The sequence below is a fragment of the Psittacula echo genome, assembly GCF_963264785.1.
Source record: "Psittacula echo genome assembly, chromosome: 3".
Lineage (NCBI taxonomy): Eukaryota > Metazoa > Chordata > Aves > Psittaciformes > Psittacidae > Psittacula > Psittacula echo.
The window spans coordinates 51,577,784-51,599,131 of NC_137736.1; the positions used below are offsets into that span (position 1 = coordinate 51,577,784).

A 21,348-nucleotide genomic window follows, 5' to 3' on the forward strand; every position below is an offset into this window, starting at 1 on the left:
TGAACATAAAAAAAAAACCCCACTTAAATGACACTGTCCCAAACCCCAAAATTGTTACACAAGTGTTTTTGACTTGAAAACTGAGTGAAATTCTGCATTGAGAGGTGCTTTTCTGTAGATAATATACCACTGACAGTGGTAACGGGTCCTGGTTTTGTGCTGTATCTTCTCCCACACTGAGATGTCTGTATATACTCTCAGTGGTACATACACAGTCACTTAGGAATTCTTGCCCTAGGCAGTGCCAAAAAATGCATACATAGGGCTGTGTTTTGCAAAATTTCACTGATAGACTTTGCTGTAACTGCAAAATGGAGATGATTGTGATTTTTTTCCCTTTGGCTGCTCCTTTTTCAGTTAAAAATGGCCTCCCCTTAAAACAAGATTTGTCATTGATCATAAAATGACTAAGTTTTATTTAATGAACATAATGCTGCTCTTTGTGTGCCTGTTTGATCTGCAGGCTATGTGGTTTTAATTGTTTGTAATATACTTGGCTCAGAGCAGAAATGCCTGTCGAATATAGGCAGAGGAAAGGGCGCTTGGCAGCCAGGCAGCCCGGGAATACCTTGTGACTTCTCCAGAGATGTGTCTCATGTTGTCTGGGAGTGAAGGATTCTTCCTTTTAGGCACACAACTGGGGTGCTGCTGAGTATTCCCTGTGCTAGTTCATCTGGCAATCACAGATCCAGCTAACTGACATTCACTAAGTGCTCCTTTCATTTTCCGATCCCTTTAGCACTGTAAAAGCAGTCTTGTTTAAATTGCAATCTTAACTTGTAACAGCTACAGCACCTACTGCTGCGTTTGTAGAGGTGAGGGGAATGACAAAGAGGGGTCTTTGGTGGAAGCAATGACTTCTGAAGTGTTTCAGCCCTGCCTGGTTACTCGGAGTTACCTTTGGGATGCCATGATCAGCAACAGTTAAGCGATCTGTTGAATACTGTGAATGTTTTCTGTTTGTGAACTAGCTGGACTTACCTTTGTCTGATAAATCTAACTAGCATACTGTTCAAATAGTTTTTTTAAAAAACAGATGTGTCTAAGCTATTTGCAAATTACTCAGTTTAATTATGCATACTGTAAGAGTCTTAACTGAAACATTTGCTACTGTAGAATGAAACAGAGACTAAAGAATTATGAACATCATATTGCTTTTCACACACATCTCTGGCACATCTTTATGATGAACAGCCTCTACCCCAATACGGAGTGCAAGTAACAACCTGTTTCTATAAATCTTTGTATAACTAATGCCCAGTGTGGCTCTCTATCCCGGAAACCAGTGAGATTTCACATGGAGGTTTGTGTCACGTCCTTTGATACATTTTTCTGTTTCTTTAACTCAAGCAGTCCAGAATGATGTTTTGAAATCCAGGGATCTTAGGTTCAGTTTCTGGAAATCATTAAATGAGAAGAAGGAGGAGGCATAAACTATCTGACAACCCATCCCTGTTCTGTAAAACGTTAACCATCTCCTGGTGGAAATAATCAACACTTCTTATTTTGTTGATATCTCTGACATTGTGTTGCCTTCCTTTTTGGAAATTCCCATTACTAGGTCTTCCAATCCTCATCTCTGAAGTAACACACTGTTCTCTTTAACTATTTGGCAGGTACTGGATGAGTACATGAGCAAGGTTTTAGAAATTATTAAAAGTACTGGCTCAGTAGAACCAACCTGCAACTGCTATAACAGGATCCAGTGGCAGTCTCAAGTTTTCTGAGGGTCTGCTTTCTTAAGGTAGTCTTGCACTTGGCACTACTGCTGAGACTTTGACGGATGTAAAACTCATGCATGAGTGGAAAGCATGTAAGAGCTGACTACAGCTGTACAGGCTGCAGGGAAAAAAGCATGGTTGTGATGGGGTAAAGAGGAGTCATCTTTATCACCATAAATGGGTATATGGGCAAAAATACTGGGAGAACCATCTAGTAGAAGCATTCCGCAGCATCATGAGTCAAAAGAAAATCACATGCAGGAGGAAAAGTTGTCCTCATGCAGTCCCATCAGCTGCTTTACCACGTTACCAAGCCCGAGTAACTCCAAAGCTGCCAGCACAATGGTTTACCAAAGAAACCAGATGCAATCAGTGGAAAAACATGTTCCCAAGTTTGACGTCTGGGTCTTGGGAGTGCCATCTAAGAAAGGAAGGCTAGAACGGAACAGTGGTGTAATGTGGTGGCCTGAAATAAATTAAAGCCCCACCACTGCAGCTTAAGAAATTTCCACTAAAAAAGAGTGAAATATGACCATTAGCACAATCATTTCCTCCAAATACTAATGATGTACAAACAGCATAGTTAACACTAAATGAAGACTTTTGTAAGTCTAAATTTACTAGTGTAGAAAAGTGAGGGACACACATCACTAAGGTCATAACTGAGTGTAATTTCTGGCTGCAGGACCAGAAGCTAACAGTTTGATTTAGAGCAACAGTATTTTCTTAATCTTGGGCCTAACACGTGGTAATCTAATTCCTGAGGTAAATGACATAATTTCTTGCCATTGCTCAAGAGAATACAATGATGCTCTTCACTGTACTTGACTGCAGCTGCCATTTTAGAGTCTAGCATTTCCCCTTCTATGTGACGCACTGAATGAGAACTGAGAATGTACCATGGATCCCTATCCTGCTTCTCCTTAGATTTCTGTCTAAATGTCATTATGCATCCACAAAAATATGGCCATATAACCCTAGTGTACACATGCAAAGGCTTCACAAAAAGGACAGCAGTTTCTCTGAAATACGTTTGGTTGCAGTTAATAAGAGTCTGGTGCCTTGAGCCACTCAAATGATTCCACAAACAGTTAAAAAAAAATGGTGGGCAAAAATCCTACACCACATCTTGCTTATTATTCACAGCAGACTGATATTCTTCTCCTAGCTGAGCTTTTTCTTTCTCGGTAATACATCCTAGAGTGTCTCTCTGGTTTTGGCAGTGTCTGCTTATTTTTGAAGACTTACCTTCGCAATTACATAAAGGGCTTAACAAGGACACACATTAGCAATTTAAAATAGAGAACTGCAGTTGAAATGTATTTTTAGAAAAATCAGCTAAACAATAGGGCTTGTACAATTTTTTCAAGATTAGGATTGCTGAACGATTAAAATTATTTCCAGAACCCTGAGAAATGCGTCCTGTATTACAGGCTCTTTCACAGTCCCTGGGTTAGCCTGTGTCAGCTGCTAAAATCACAGCGTGCCTGGTTAGCCCAAGTTTTGTAGAAGCGATTATTCACTAATATTAATGCTACACCCTTTTTTTTTGGGTATCTGACCTGTTCATATTCTGCGAAGAATTCAGAGTACATGTCTGCTACCCAAAATTATTTTATTATGTGCCAAAGAATGTATCTGGCAGGGTCTTTGTGGTGTTTTGTGTTTGTTTTTTTTTTTTTTTTTTTTTTTTTAAATTCAGGAAAATATGTTGGAAAAGATTAATACAAGTTGGAAATGATCTTTTGATGAGCAGTACTTGGCACTCACTGTTTAAGCCTTTCTGAGGGCCAGAAATTAACAAAAAGAAATAAGATACAGAGAGAAAACAGAACATGAGCAATGGAAAGAGGAACTTTCAGAAATCTTTTGAAAACAAGGTCTGAAAGAATCCCCCTTTTCACTCAGTCTGTGTAAATGAGAGGGAATAAACATCAACACAGACCTGGCAATTTAATGCAACTACAGGCAAGGTTTAAAATAACTTAAAAAGGTCACAGCAAGAAAAAAAAAATCATCTTTTACTTCTAAATTATGGAATGCTGTTATCTTTTAGCCCTGTCTGGGCAAGCAAACATCCAAAGAGACGTGCACTGTTTCCAGGATCACATTTATAGCAGACTTCCGCAGTCATACAATCTTCACAATTTATTTCTGCAAACTACGTTCATCTATCAGTTGTAACCTACACCTGCAAGCACTGGCAAGGAGGACACCACAGCTGACACTCAGTGGGTATTCAAGAACTCCAGCACCAGGATTGTTTCTTCTGATGGCAACTACAAACAGAGTCCTAATGCCGCTAATGCTTGTTAGGTGTGAGGAGGGGTGATTTGCAACTACCTTAGCTGTACAGGCAGGAAGTCCTCAGTGTGCAGGGTATCAGCAAAACTTGCAAAGCTGCAAGATACAGCTTCTTTCACTGGGCCTGGAGAATCGTAAGGAAAACCAGGAAACTGCCATGTCTGCCACTTCACTGGTTTTACTAGAAAGGCCATCTTCACACATAGGCATTTGCCTCAACCCAACATCCTATTTTCTTAACACCTCTATAATACTGCATTTCTGCAAGCTTTAAAACCCAGGACATGAAGTGGTCAGAACCAAAATCCATGCTATGGAATAAATTTGCAAAGGTGTAATTGTTTATGTTTGCGTAACTTAAAAATCACTGTGTTTGCTCAGCGTCTGAGATCTAACGCTGCAGGGTAACTTTCAGGCCAAAATAAAATTAAAATAGCCAAGTTTAGAAAACTCATACAGCTCATACAGCTTATGACATTCTTTTGAAAACATAGAACAAAATACGACAAATCCAAATGAGTTCTTTAGCTGTAAAAATACGTTTTCCCCTCCACTGTGGAATTTGTATTTGGAGAAGCCAACCATCAAATACTGGTAGCGCATATTGACTGCTCTACAAAAAAAGTGCACAATGTGGTTTCGACTCACACAGGTGCTGTCAGCTTAGAAACCAACTTTAAAGGAAGGCCTTTAAAGGAAGCTGAGGAAAGTATTTACCTTTAACTGACCAGCTTCCTCCTGCCCAAGATCTATAGCTTTGATAAATTCTCTCCCTCCCCCTCCACTCTGGCCCACCCTGTTTTTGGAACTGCAGCTTAATAAAGGTTGTTGCTGACCCTGATTTTCTTAAAATGTACTTAGTAATTGTCAGGAGAATAAATGACTAGCAGAGACAGAAACTACGCATAATAATACATTCTTTGAGAAATGGATTTGTCTTTTCAGCAGTCATCCATCCTCCAACTATGAAGTATAATTTCAAATTCAGAGTCAGTCCCCCTGTTTCTGGAATCATACAGTCACTTCCTCCCTCATTTACAAGAAATACAGAAAACTGGGGAGGGATTAAAAAACCCCCAAGCAGCAGTTTATTAAAATCCCTATATTCCCTTTTGATAGTACACTATTTTTACTACTTACGTATTACGCTGGGGGCTATATATATGAGGTTACATTATATGCAATATATAAAGCTACAGATGGTTTCTCATTAGATAAGAATGTTCATTCTGTGGTGACTTTTAGGAGACACTTTGATTTAAAACAAAATGTTGTTTTGTCAAATTTCTCAAGTGTTTTTATCAATGAACCACTTTAACACATATTTCACTCCTAGAACAACATCATGGCTTTATCTATTTCAAATATATAATGAAGGTCACAAATGCTGGTTCTGTATAGAACTTCCAGTATATCATAGATCTGGATCATAAGCTTAAGTCATTTTATTTTAATGGAATAGGCTGGCCCTAAAGAGTAGGCTGAGTTTAACTGAGTAGGCTGGCCCTAAATAACACAAATAGGGCTGCATGCTTGCAAATCAAATCTGTGCTAAATCATGAGAATTAAAAATAGAGTCTCTATTGCTCCAAAGCCTCACCATCATACAGCTGGAAAGGTGTAAGAATCCCTGCCTTCTGTCTTAACACCAATTAACAACAGCTCCTGAATAATCAAGTTAGCAATCTCATTTGTAGTGCATTCAGAGATGTATATTCACTCATAAATTCATAAACAGTACTTTGAAATAAGAAAAAAAGAATGTCAAATATTGTCCCAGCACACCTGTAATAGTCTTTCCTCAGAGGATTTCAATACATATTAGCATTATAACCCTTTAGTATCTGCTTTTGAGGTAGATACTGTACATAGTATTAACTTTGCTTTCAAACAGGAAAATTAAGGCACAACTTTAAAGCCAGGTGTAAGCACCCAGTTTCTACACATTTCCTTAAAAAATGTATTATTTTATTTACTAAGGAATACCTGTTCAACACCCAGTTACACTAGCACCAAAGTACCTTGCAAAACGAAGCTAAGCAAATACACAAGCATCTTTACATCAGTGCAGCTGAGTCTGGTCTATGAACTACAGTTACTCTATACTGCAGGTAGAATACAGGACGACCAAGAGCCAGTGATAAGACTTATGTAGACACAAATAGTGCAGCCGTAGATTATTCCTGAAGCAACACTAAAATGTGTGCTTTATCTCTGGTTGGCAGGATGTCATTTCAAGGACATATTTTTTCCCGTCAGCAAACAAGAGGTCTCCATCCTTACCATTTGAGCATGACTATGTATAGAGTTTCAAGAGCATTCCAGTGACTATCTTGTTTAACAGCACCTTTATGTATAGGTTCTTCAAAAGATCTTTGAGGCTCTCCAGTGCTGAGCAGGAGATTAGCTGAATGTGAGCCAGCAATGTGCCCTTGCAGCAAGGAGAGCCAACAACATCTTGAGCTGTGCTGTGAGGCGTTGGAGCAGCCCTCTACTCAACCCTGGTGAGACAAGCCTGGAGTACTATGTCCAGTTCTGGGCCTTCCAGTGCGGAGGGACAGTGGCGTACTGGAGGGAGACTCAGTGAAAAGATCACTAAGATGGCCAATAGATTGGAGCATCTGGCATAGAAGAAGAGGCTGAGAGAGGACTGCTCAGCCTGGAGAAGCAAAGGCTCACAGTGGACCTCATCCATGTGCATAAACACCTGAGGTGGGTGCAAAAAGTAGAGAGCTAGGCTCTTCTCAGTGGTGCCCAGTGACAGGACAAGAGGCAATGGGCACAAATTGAAACACACATGAAATTCCAATGAAACACTTTTTTATTGTGAAGGTAATTGAGTATTGGAACAGGCTGCCCAGGGAGGGTGTAGACTCTCCATCCTTGGGAGATACTTAAAATCCCACTGGACATAGCCCTGAGCAACCTGTTGTAAGCCCCAAGGCTGCACTACACGATCTCCGAAAGTCCCTGCCAACCTGAACTATTCTCTGATTCTGTTCTCTCCTGAGAAACTATCCAGCCTGAACTCTCCTATGACTCTAACGAGCCAAACTGGAAAAAAACCTTAAAAAAGGCAAAATGAAAATTGTTATCCACTTACTTTACCATCGGTGCACACTATTGTTTTTACTGTCACACTGGACAAGTACCTTTATTGATGATTCATTCTTCTAATGAATCATTCTTCAAGGTACAGATTTTAATAATTTAAGCAAAACCCATGCAGCGTACATTCCCCTTCTACCCAGCAGCCTTCCTACACAAAGGAAGCAGCTTTGAAGCAAATTTAGCTGACCTATATATGCCAATATTTTATGCTATGCTTAATCTAAATTATTTTCAACATGCACTTCTGTCATCTGTGACTCAGGAACTCTGTGCCGTACACATTTGTTCAAAATACTCTAAACATACCTCATATGTAGTAAAAGTATAGACTTCATAGAAGAATTAGGCTTATGTAAGTAAAGACTGTTGTATAAGGCACAAATTCAAAGGAACAGAATACTGATCTTCCGTCATTCCCCACTGCCTGAGGACTTGGCGATATTTACATTTTGTATAAAACTCCTTTGTTAAAAAAGAAAATGAGACATAAAGAAGGCATTTTCCTTCAAATTTTGTTGCTTCCTTTTCAAAAAAATTGTAAATTAGTACTGTTCCTACTACTAGTATCTAGTTGGAAAACATCACAATCATGAAATCCCAGAAGCTTCAGAATATCCATTATTTTGGATCTTGTAATTTCCAAAGGCAGAATGAGAATAAGATGCCCTGGATGTGGTTAAGAGGAAAGACCTATGCCTAATTGCACATGCCTAACTCTGCTCATGGCTGGAACTAGATGCTGGGAGTTGGAACTAGATGATCTTAAGGTCCTTTCCAACCCTAACTACTCTATGATTCTGTAACTCCACAGAGGATTTAGCACTGGGTTCACAGAAACACTTCACACTCTATATGCCCCTGAGCCTATGGCTTAAAAACTGAGAGAAAATCTTATCTTTCAGGAAAATAAGGAAAATCTGTCACCATGAACCAAACAGACTAACATGCTGCCACCATCCTGAATCTACAGGAGGAAAATGACGTTATTAGCTGCCTTAATTTTTATGGTTGTGAAGAAAACAACATACAATTCTAAAGTATAATGGTAAATTCTGCCAAGTCAGGAGCTAAAAATGTCATTATTGACATCTTTTTAGCAAAATCACCTAGCTAGTGATTTTATTGTCTTGGACATGGTACAGATTGTACACTGAGGAACAGTTTATCAAGTGCATGTCATAAAACGTGGAAAAATTCAAACTGAACAGTAAAAGTACAAGCAGAAAATGGAAACTGTTACACAACCTTAACTCTTAACAAGTCACTGCCAGACATCCACTACAATAAAAGCCCTATTACAGAGCGCGTAAGCCATAGACAGCTGGGAGCTGATTTTCAGATAAGGATTCTATCCTGCAACATGCATGGCTAGAAAAGGAACACAATTAAATCGATCAATGAATCAAAAATACCAAATTTGAAGAAGCATTAATAACCTGATTGACATGTTGGCCTGGGTATGGAAGGTAATCTATTATGATATTTGGAGGTATGACAGGATTTGTCACAACAGATGGCAGTACATTTTAGAATAAAATATATGTGGGACACTTGATTTCCCTTGGTTTTGCCACCAAGCTCTTCAATTTTTCTTGGAATCCTTATTACTCCCATTGCATTGTACTACTCTGACCTTCATTCCAAAGACAAATAATTATCTGTTTCTCTTTTGAACAAACAAAACATGGGAAAACTCTATATATGCTGAATTCTATATGTTTTTTTTTTTTGAAAAACAGCTCTTCACTCTGAAGAAAACTAACAGAATGACTATGTGAGCAGTGAAGACGGTGCTAGCAAAAGTGTGCTTCTCAGGAGTTTGAAGAGGTGCAAAGCTGAATCAACATAATCTGGATGCCAGAACTGTGGCCTCCTTGGTATGGCTTCTTTCCCTTTTGTCACTGCACCTGATTTGTTGGTAAAACTACGTCCACCATAAGAGTACTTTGTATGCTCTTATCTCCACTGAGGCCAACATTTTCACTTAAAAGCAGTCTTTGAATCAAGATACCTCCAAATAAATACAACCTGACACTTAGAAGTTGACTCCTGAGATAAACAATGCCTGGAAGTACCCAGCACTTTTAGTAATTGGGACATTGAAAATTGTGTACCAAAAAGTTCATATTCAAAAAGATACAAACTAAACATTTCAGGAGTTGACTTTTGGATAGGAAGTAACAATCTTAAACTGAAATTAAAAGACTCAATTTCTTTATACCTCAAGAAGGGCAACATTCATGGTCCTACAGTGGAAGTGACAACACCTAGCCACCTTAGTGGTGGAATTCCTGTGCCATCAATCCATGAAACCTAAATGGAAATTATGCCTGACTGCTTTGTTTTTCTGGGAAAAAAAATGCCCTGAGACAGTCACTTATGTGAAGAGGCAACTATTTAGCTGCTTATTTTAACACAGCTAAGCAGTTAGAGCCTTAACTTGTCCAAGTCCTGTCTTGTACTGTAAGGATTTGACTGCATTTGTCTCTGGACCAGGCATCTTACCCAGACTGATTTCCCAGCAGCAGGCAACTCAAAGCAGTATCTCTGGCTGTACTTTTTTCTGTTAAACCACATGATCAGTCAGTATAACTCAAGTGCCACAATTTACAATTTAATTCCATCTGCAAATGTACTCGAGAATCATTTTATATTTCCTTCCAGGTAACTGATAAAGCTATTGAACACTATTATGCCAAGAACAGATTCCTCTGAGTTCCCACTAGAAGCAACCTTTGAGATGAATATTACCCAACTCCAATCACTTTTCAAGATGCTTCTGTTAGCCCTTCTTAAATCCATTTGGTAACCCTGGATTACACTGATTTTACATAGAGTCATTTAAATTTGTTTTTAAACATAGTGTCAACAAGACTAAGTAAACGTCATAAAGTAGTTTAAATGTAACTATTGTCACCACAGATATCTCTTCAACTTCATTTGTGATCTTGGAAAAAGCAGTATCAAGTTTGTTTGACATGATCTATTATCCATAAAAACTTGCTGGCTGCCATTAGGCATGATGTCATCTCTCCATTTTTTTGTTGGAAGTATCTAGTTTCAACCTTCCAATGATTTTGCTTGACCTACAGTTACCTGGATCGTCTTGTTTAACCTTTAAAAATTCTGGCACAACATTTACTTTTTCCAGTTCACTGGAACTCTCCTTGGTATGCCAAGATTTGTTAAAAAGCAACAATAATGGTTTAGACAGTTCACCTCCATTAATACACTCCTGTGAAAGCTTTCTAGACTGACAGAGAATTAAGGAGGAAACATAATTACTGAATTTCACTTTTAACTTCAATTTTAGAAGAGCTGAACTCCTACTAGAATGACCTGCCAGTATTTTCATAATGAAGTGTAAATCAGTATCTTTGCTATAATGTTTCAAATAATCTCAAATGCTTCTATGATTTGCAGCCACAAAAAGCTTGAAATATTATAGGGACAGTTAGCTTTTTATATAGTTTTTCCACCATATGTATTTCCTTTTGTTGTTTCTCCCTTCCTCCCACTACTCGCCTACATTTTATGGGAAAGTCTTGAAGTTTTATAGGATAAGATTAAAGGACAGATTCCTGAAAAAAAAAAAAAAAAAAAAAAAGAACCTTTGTATGGTCCTCTTGGCAACCTCTATGGCTGCATTTGATACAATTCTTAGAAGCTTTGGGTTCAGCTAATGTTAGTAAATAATCAATATATTAACCTTGTTTTGGCAAACTCCTTAAACTGTAGGGGTTTGAATTTAAACTGTCTTTAACATTAGCCCTCTAAAACTGCCACGCATTATTTCTGAAGCTATTGATTAAACGTCTTTCATTTGCTGTTGCATCTTTTGGCGTTTATACTAGCAGGTGGAAAGGCAAGATGCTGAATAACAATTTCTGTCTTATTACCCTACTTTATCTGAAGATAGAGATAAAAAAAATTATTTGGAAAAAACAATGACAGTATGAAAGAAGAGTCAAACTAAATTTAAGAAGCTTTTAAAACAGATTAGAGGATTCATCATTGGTTATAGCTCTTACTTGCTGAATGGAGTTACTAGCAAACTGTCAGGTATAATACCTAGCATCTACATTTCAATATGCTCCGTTTCAAGCATATTTGAATATTTCTTCAAGTATTTAACCTCAACTTCTACTTTCTTATATGGGCAAAATACAATAGAACAATGGAAATATAATGCTTTTGTAAATGCTTTTAGTATGCGTGTATTACATAAGAAAAACATTTGTCCCTTTAATGAAGAAGGTAAGAGCAGTATAACTCACATTTAATATGAAAATTTGTACTTTTTACCACTCCCTAAAATGGTAAAAGTGATTGCTTGCTTTTGAGAGACGGGTTACCTGGAAGAACTTTTTCCTGACTTTTGGCCGATACCACCATTCTTGACTGACTTTGCAAAGCCTCCATCATGAATCACTACATAACACTAACTCATCTAATGATATATCAAGAGGAATAAAAGAGGCTGATTTTCTTTTTTCACATCAGGAAAAGTGACTGTATTAATCGTCTGTTGTGTAGAGTCTCCTACAGTACAAATAAAACACATAACCAATATAACCAATTTCAGGATTCTTTAGCCTTCCATTATGTCCACCAGTGCACTGCTTTAATGTTCAAAAGCCCCTTCCAATGTGGTACCCAATAGCCTATTTTTAAAAATAGACTTTGGATGAAATTATAGCTTCTTTAGTTCCTGCCTTTCTTTCATCTAATTGCATACCACAACTAGAATATTTTCTTGTAAGCTCCATTATTACAGAGAAGAACACAATGTGAGAAAACAGCTACTTCTACAGGCCATAACTGGACTCTGAAAGAACTGTTTTAATCCTGAAAAAGTATTCTAAATCTTCTCAACTTCAGTGAGGAGTCCTTAAATAGGGATTTGGGTTCCTGGGATTGAAACAGTCTTGGAAGTAGAAGAAACAAATCAAAATAATGTATCTAATGAATGCTAGTTACAATGACCAACAGAAGCAGGTTAACCCAGTATCTTCTACCTGCTGGGATTTTGGTGTCCTGTCCAAGACATCTCTCAAGTCTGGAGGGCTTATACTAAAACTGGCTTCAAGTCTTCTGACAGAGAGACATGTATTTTTCACAGATTTTGTTTGTTTGTCTGTTTGTTTCAGCATAAGAAACACCAAATATTTTTAGTCAATTCTACTTTTACCAGCCCAGAACATAGGGTCAATCCCAAGTAAACTGGGATCTTGGCTACAAATCCTTTGTCAACGTATCCCATTTCCCTATCATCTCTGTGTTAACACAACATTTTCCACTAGTGAAGAGAACTTCTTGCAGTCAAAGAATGGAATCAAGACTATGAAAACAAAAGAGACCTTAAATTTACATTTCAATTTCCCTTTTTCTTTTTTGAAGAAAAGATGAAGCTTTCCTTCTGAAAGGACAAGCTCTGTAAAAACATTATTTTCTGATATGAAAACAGCTAGACCTGGAAGCAATGCTAAGACAGAGCCACACTGACATTGCAGCTCAGTTTACATACATAATTACCGTAATGAAATTCTAAAACATCAGATGCCTGCACCTAAATTTCCATTTACAGCCAGTATAAAACAAATTTAGACAATCCCTCTTTAATTCATAAATATCTGAAAGAACTGGTTCAAGCAGCTTAGAAAAAAAGATAAAAAATCCATGCGCTTTGTGCCTGCGCTGCCAAAAATTACTTTGGCTGAGATGATGCAATTCTACAAAAACATTTGTTAACATAATGTTATTTATTTTCTTGTTTTGCTTAACTGCAATATTTACTTCGTACCTCTGTATGATTGCACCTTTATTATGTTCAAGAGCATGATTTCAAAGAAACATAAGTTTGTGCAAGAAATATTTAGTCTATCAGTCTGAAACACTCAACACAACATTCCTAAGGCAACACCATGCAAAAAGCCAATTTTCCCATTTCTTCTATGACCTGAAGTTGTGAGGAGAGACAAGAAATTTACCCGATTCCTGGAGATAGCGATACACCAAGAAATTCACTTCGTCACTGGTTATGCTCATCTTAGCCCAACCTCAATCTGATGAGGTTTACGAGAAGTGTGATCCACGCTCTGTTCAAAGGGAAAGAAAAGAACAGGGTTTGTTTTATCTTGATTTACTATGAAATTTGTTATTTGTTATTTAAAGATCTCATATAGTTATTAGAGCTGCTATATCCTAGTGTGAGGCACAAGTTAAACATTGTGAATCAAGTACTCAAGCTGTACTGTTCCTTTTAGGGTACATTAATTAAAGAGCAGTATTTATCATATAGGAGAGAGTCAGAGGGAGCATTTTCAATCTCGGAAGCCTTTGCAAATGTTAACTCTTTTACTTCTGTGGCTTTACTACAGGTTCTTCGGACATTCCTTTTTACTGTGTAAGCATTTTCTATTCAGAACTGCTGGCAATTACAATCATGTATAACACGCCAAATCATAACTTTTTTGCAGCCCTAAATTTGTAGTCTAATTTTCTGTCCAGAGTTCATCCACTGAACAGACGGATTATTTCCTTACTAAATCCTGCTATGCGGTGAACTTAAAAAGTTCCTCTAAAATAGAAACAAACCGAAATTCAAGATGAGATTGGAAAGTTTATGAGGCAGGAGGGGGAAGAGGGAAAAAGAGAAAGAATGCCATATACCTTGTGCCAACAAGGAATACAAATATCCTGGCATTATACAAAGTTACAGTGTCTCTGCTGATTAATGGTGAGCAAGAATTAAACTTCAATTATTCACTTCAGGATTCATAACCTTTACGATGACAGTTTTACATTACTAATTTGGGATCATACTCTGATAATAAAAACATTGGTTTTAGATGATAAGTTTGTTTTGAACATTTTCCATTAAATCTTGATGATTCATTTCTGTTTGGGAATCTGACTTAAGTAGTTTGGTTTTAAAAGCCATAAGTACTTCTCAGACATAAACTTTGAAACTTTTTCAGCCACACCATAGCTGTAACTAATCATGCAAAGATCTGGACGCAGAAGCACACACTGCGCTCCCCTTGCATATGACAAATGAAAGACCGTAGGCGTGTGCCATTCGTTTCAATTTCCCGTATGTCTCCTCTTGGCAAGCGGAAAGGTCTTTGTTCATCGAAAACCTCTTCAGTAATTCCTGTTGCCTAAAGTAGCACCTGCTACTGCAGGCAATGCTGAACAACTACAAGTTTCCCCTGCTGATGATTTAAACCAGCAGGTCACTCATGACTGTAACAGATGTCTCTGCATATTTATGTAAATGGAGGTCTTTCGAACCCCAGTAAGCCTTTTATTCTCCTGGGCTGCTATATTTCATCAATGGCAGGGATGCTGGTTTTCCATAAGAAACCATCGCTTGCTAATTTGGGAGACATCTTCCTCAAGTATTCTAGTCTTTATTATAACAGTTTGTACTTCACAAAGAACGGGAAGAAAAAATTACTGAAAAATCATGCAATCTTGGTGAGAAAAAAATCATCTACTTTGGAAAGGATGATCATTTTCTGCTAAGATTCTGGCTGAGGGCAACATTAGCTGTATCCAGCACCCAGTCCTGGCACACATGCCACGTATCACCCTGGGAAGCCATTCAGTCTCTTTTCGCCTCAACCCCTCGTCTGTGAAATGGGCTCATATTTCTCTGCCATGGATCAGGAGACTGGAAGCACTGGTAGCTGTGAGGGCTTTAGTTACCAAGGTTAGCGACTGCAGGCAGTGAAAGCACTACTTTCAGTAGAACTTTATACATACTTCTTCTGGATAAACAGTCTTGCTTCTGAATAATTAATAAATCCTTGTGCTTCTTTTTGCATAATCATCACCATACAATGAAGAACACCACAGACATTCACGGCAACAGTTAAGGCCATTTTCAACCCTGTCTGAGTACTGAAAATACATCTGTATTGCTGCTGTGGCCATGATAACAATAAATCAAGAAACTTTGATAGCTGTGGGTTTAAAAAACCCCCGACATAACACTTTTAAAAGCATTTTTAAAATAGCAGTTTCAGAACTTGGCGGTAGGAAAGTTGGTAAAGATGAAACCTCTTGCAAAAATTCAGTTTCAGCAATGACGTACTTTGTGGTAAACTGAACTTTATTAAAAAAAAAAAAATCAATCAAGAAACTAACAAATGTTGTTTCTGGATGCATCCTGCTAATTTAAGACATTAACATAGTATTTCCCACATACAGACGGTTGCTTCGGGAAAGGGAAGGGAAAGGAGGGGTGCTGGTTTTTGTTTGTTTTTCTAAAGATGACTTTTCTTACATGAATTAAAACCAGAGAAAATCAGCCTGACTGCAAAATAAATAGTCTGATAGCCTCAGAAAAACCTCCACAGCATCTACCTTTGTATCAGAATCCTGAGCACACTGAGTAGTTGGATCTACAATGCATTTTCCCTGAAATCAGTCAACAGGAATTACTTTGACATATGTGTCTGATCATATCTTTACACATATTGTTACAAAGCCACAAATAACCAGATGATCACCACTCATACATTTAAGGTTTCTTCTCTCCACAGACGCCAGTGCAGCATTAAGATACACAACCGTAAAGCTTTTACCCGTCCAAAGCAATACACAGATCTTGGCACTGACCCAGAGAAATCTATTCATTAGAAATTTGGCTGAGCAATGAAAGACCATACTCAATTTCATTAACACTCATTTTGATTTCCTTCTTCTCCATGGATAAACACCCCAAATAAAAGAGGCTACAGAAGACATAGTGAGGAGGAGAGGAATGTACTCATCTTTTGTGTTATCTTTTATTACTTAAATTGTTTTACTTGTATTATCTTTCATTACTCATCTTTAGTTATCACTGTGATAGATTTATTTCTGTTAATTGATGGTCTCCTTTTGTTACTGGAGACTGATATTACCCAGGTTAACAGTTTTTTAAAAGAAATACATTACAGCTTATAAAAAATACTGATATGCCTTTGGAGACATTTCATATTTAAATCAGCAATATTATCTTAATTCTTCACAATGTCAAGAAGATTTACAAAAAGCATTCAAACATCTGCCTGAACTTTCTTTACTTGAAACACTTCTCCTGCACCCAATAACACATAACAGAAAGTTCTCTTTACTTCAATCTCACCTTAAGAATTTGGGTTGTGATCCTGCAGATATTTGAGAGTGTCCAAACATGTGAGCTGAGCCCACTAAGACATCCCAAAGTATAACGGATCCCAAAAACTCAAACCTTATTCATGGATGGGTTGTCAAGTTCATGCAAATGAAATTTAATGCTTATTTCAAATAAATACTCAACTCTTAGTTCTGCATAGGATAGGCTTGCAGAAATGCTTTCCATACAGAGGTAGAAAGCTGGGTTATTAGCTCAGATACAATCCCATTGTGCACCTAGGGCTGCTGGGCTTCTGCTTAACTAAGTGTTTCAGCTGGAGTTAAGCAGCTCCAGCGAAGCCAACTCTGCAGCACACTCCCCTGAGCTCTGGGCAACCAGGGCAGCTTATTTCCTGGAGTACACCATCATACCTGATTTGGTTCTGTGTGCTGACGCACCACTGTTCTCAAATTAAACCTTCCTGGAACATTAGGAATCTTGCTAATGGGGCATGCAAGTGGCTCTGGAGAAGGCAGCCTCGCATATAGCTGAAGTTCAGCACAGCACTAGCCAGATCAACTAATAGTTTATTTACATCCCATCACCTTACTCAAGGATTGCTTTCCTTTGTCCATTATATCGTAGCATTGTTGCCATAGGTGAGATTTGACTGAAGAATCAAGGAAAAATAACTTCTTCAACTTTGAAATAACATCTAAACACACAAATCTTCTGCCTCTTTTCTAAATGACATTCACAAGGTCCCTCAGTGCCGTGCCCTGCCTGGGGCAGGGGACAGCGAAGGCTGTTTCAGGAAAGGCATTTACATTTGCTACTTGAAGCAGCATTGCCATCCACAGGAGCTGGGAGTTCCCAGTCAATCTTTCCCTTGGGAAGAAACAGGTCAGACGTTTAGAGAAAAAAACCTAAACTAAAACCTAAACCTGAAATTTAAGTAGGAAGATGGGCACTTCCCATTTCTGTATCCAGCCTGGTCAACAGAAGTTTATCAGGCGGGTAGTCTGGCCCTTGTCTTGTCCCCTAAAGAAACCTGTAAGCTCCAGTGTGCTTTAACTGAATGCTGAGCAGTCATCACCTCCTTGAAGGATTTTTTTTTGGGTCATTAATTGTTAAATAAACCTCATCCTCTCAAAGAAAAAACAAGAAAAAGGCCAAGCAAAAACCCACAAATTTTTTATTTATCTCCTGGAGGGGCTGCACTATTTATCTACCTCTTTGACAAGGCTGAGCTAAAATACCTTTTTCCAAGCAACGTTTTAATGACAGCAACATTGTCCTTAAAATTATGGGGGGTGAAGAGAAATTGTTTATTTGCTTTGGGGGGGGGGGGGGGGAAGGGAGGCAAAAGTGAGAGGTTTCATGAAAACTAAAACATTCCAGTAAGTTCAACTATTTAATGTCAAATTGATGCCCTGCTGCCTGGAACTGGAGTTTATGTACTTGTGATCCTATTCTCTTGTGCAAGATGGCTCCATGCATCAAGACGTGTCTCTCAGGACCCTCTGCAGACTTCCCATCTCGGAGAAGAGAATGTGTAACATGAGAACTAAAATAGACTCCAGGAAGGCACCATGACAGCACAGCTAAATCAATGTGTTACTGTTTTGCATATGCTCTGTAGTTTAACAAAAAACAACATCTCCCAAAGCCAGAAGCCACTACCCACAAAACGAGTCACTTAGGCAATCTGAGCTTTTTCTGTTGAAAAATGCCTTCATCAGAAAATTTCAATGAGCCCTACGCATCTGTATTTCTAGGATGTGCCTTACTATAGAGCCAGAACAGAGTCAGCAGCCAGCAGCTCTTCTCAAAGGCTAAGAACCTCTGCTTGGCCCACACCATTGCATTCTTGAGACTTGGCTTTTATCGCAACTGCCTCTTTTTGAAGAACTCCAGTATGCTTCTTTCCCGAAATGCCAAACCTGAACTTCTGAAAAGAGCACACTTGGCTCACTCTCATAGCCTCTCCTGCCATTTCATGAACCTACAGAGAGAAGCATGTTTCTTTAAAAGCATCCTGACAAGGAAATGAGGCATTGTATTCCTGCTGATTAGAAGGTACAGAGCATGCAAGATGGTTCTTTCCAAACTCCACCTATGCCAAAGAACCACCAAAATAACAGCGAGCCCTGCTCAAAATGCAGCTTCTGCATGCATGACTTGCAGACTACTCCTTGTAAGCTTGAACTTGACACCTTGCATTAAAAAAACTGAACTTATATTATAAACAGTTGCTCCTTTTAGAGATCATGAACTTAAAGCCAAGCAAGATGTGCTCACAGGAAGACCTGCACCATATCTCCCGGGCCTTTCTTAATAAGGAGGAAAATAGTTAACTATTCTCATTCTGTAAATGATCACCATAGGTTATCCAAACTATTTAATGACAAAAAGGAGGGAATTCAAACCTCTCAGAGGTATTGTCCTAGGGTCTTTACAGATGCTCACAAATGCCTGTGCCTCTCTTACACTGTTAATATTTTGAGATTTTCTTCACAAGCCGGTAACAAATATGTTGTTTTGGGAAAGACAAAAGCTGCAATTCTGCAGAACAGGGTAATCTCCTTCAAGAATGATTACTGCACTGTACAGTACGTGCTGTCTCACTTAAGAGATCTGTCACTGACGTTTATAGCAGCTCAGTAAGGACAGGGACCTTCAAAAAAAAAAAAAGGCAATAGGCTTGTCAGAAAACCTGTACTGCCAAATGTTAAAGCTGGCTCTTCTTTTGGTTTTGTTTTTAAGTCTATTTATTTACACTGACCTTCTGCTGATTTTTAAATAGGCCACACTCAACCAAAACAAACCCAGAGAGCTCCAGCTAATCCCCTCCTCACTGCTGCCTGTTAAGACCACACTCTGATGGAAACAAGTAACAACTGTATTTGAGAGCTTCAGGAAAAATGGCATGGAGAGAAAAAGTCTAGCTTGGATCCTGCCATGTTAGGGTATTTCATGCAATTCATCTGTGAACTCAACCATATCAGCACTCAAAATCTGGTGCCAATCAAAGAAAGTGGAGGTAGAAGGAATGACAACTATAGACATGTGGCAGTGATCAATGAACCTGCAATTCTGTCTTGAAGAGGTCACTCCTGATGAAACAAATGCTGTGTGGGCAAAACTGACAAAAATTGGCTTTCAGTTTAAATAAAATAAAAATGTTATTCAGGGAGAAGGTTGGTTTACTGTGCAATACCTATACAGACGTGCTTTTGCAGAGATGCATCTGTTCTTTAAAAAAGCATAACTGCATTTATCCTTTTAAGAATCTGCAATAAATTATCAAAATGGTTGTCCTGTCCTGTAAAAAATGTTAACAAAATAAGATGTCATCCAGTAAAATATCAAAACATTAAAAAAAAAAAAAAAAATCAAACCAAACACAAAAATATTAATAAAAATAACGGCCAGTTAAACACTTTGGCGGACAGAAAGTTTTATTTCCACATGAATACCACTTTTCTTTAAATAATAAATTACATTTCAAACTGAAGTGCCATTTGGAACCAAAGCCACATCTATTTATTAAAAAAAAAAATTAAAAAAAAGGGGCAACAAGAGATATTCCAGCAATTTCTAAGTGCTATTCAAACATTTTTCAATTAATCAGCAATTTCCAGCACTGAATAACTAATTGTCAGCATAAGACAAGCCTTTCATCACCAAATTCCCAGCAAACGCTATTTCCTCTATCAAAAGATGCAGAAGCTTGCATCAACTCTTTGATACTCATAATCGCTTAGTTTGATCAAGTTATTTTTCAGTTCTTAGCTGGTTTACTTAATTACATCAGCCTCCAGCAGTTCAGTTATAAGAGTTCAAGTGAATCTTTTCCAATTCCCTTTGCTGTGGAGTTAAATGGGTTTTCCTGTATTGATCTTTCCTTTTTGGCACTTTGCTAAGGGGAACAAAAAAAAAGCAGACAAAACCAACCACTCTTCTTAATTAGTGCAATTGTGTTACACCTCTTTCATAGCTTAGTTCTAAGAAGAGGCAACTTCCAATCTTTTATATTTTTTATTTTTGTTTTACTAAACAAAAATATCGTTTACGTTATTTTTGTATGGAAAGCTCTGGGAAGCCAAAAATAAGACTTATGGGAGAGTAAAGGTTGAGCGTGTTCCTAGAGCTTGCAAATGAAATGAATGGTTTTAAAATAAAAAAAGAAAGGAATTACAGAGGCTTGAGAAATCAAAACACATTACTGGATTTATTTTGAGAATAAAGATACCTCATCACTCTTGGAACAAATGAAGTCAATTGGGAATGATGCCACTGAACAGAACCAAGATTTTCTTCCTTACATGAGCACAAAATGGCAATTACCACAAACTTGGGGACAATGGTATGTGTCCACTCATTTCAAACCAATTAGGCCAAAATACATGATTGTGTGATTGTGCAGTTCCTCGCCTGTGTGCACATGAATTTCCATGCACGTAATGCAATCAGAAATGTGCTTTAAATCTTATGAGTAGTGCTACACGCTCTAAAAAGTTAAGGAAGATTGCAACTTTAAAAAGATGGTACAATTGCCCTATTGATACTTGCTTTTCTTGAATTTTGGCAAGAGGAACCATGCATTAATACTATCTCAGATTTAACTTTTACTTGATATACCTGAGTATTTACTAAAATCTCAACAAAACCAAAAGGAGCAAACCTCAGCACTTGTGTTCTTCATCTGTGCTTCACATTCACAGACTACTTTTACTGAGGTGAAAGGAATACGATGGAATGAGTTCCTACCAGAACTGGTTGCACGTGTTTAATTTTCTTTCTGTGCTGCAGATGTGAGTAAAACAACACACCTGAACTTCTAGAATGAACACCCCTCAAATATTTAGAATCAAGCAGTTTCTATTTCAGCTATTGACAATTTCTCTGACACCTCACAGTAAAGATCCACTAAAATTTCAGCGTGAGGTATCTGAGTCCCAAGCTGGCCTGTAAGTATGAACACAAACAGACACCCAACTGTGATGAGACAGGCCATGGTCCAGTAGAGAAAACATTTGCCTCTGAGGTGACACCATGCAGCTGGGACAGAAAAGAAGCTTCCAGACACCTCCACAAGAC

General features: G+C 38.1%; 1 protein-coding gene across 7 annotated transcripts in view; it reads right to left on the reverse strand.

The window, feature by feature from the left end:
- The window catches only part of TBL1X (transducin beta like 1 X-linked), a 197,052-nt gene that overhangs the window by 42,291 nt on the left and 133,413 nt on the right, over positions 1 to 21,348 (reverse strand). For all 7 annotated transcript variants that reach the window (XM_080612229.1, XM_080612228.1, XM_080612230.1 and 4 more), the window contains one exon: positions 13,127 to 13,234. In XM_080612229.1, the coding sequence (XP_080468355.1) occupies positions 13,127 to 13,184 (58 nt within the window). In that variant the 5' untranslated portion in view covers positions 13,185 to 13,234. The remainder of the gene's footprint in view (positions 1 to 13,126; positions 13,235 to 21,348) is intronic.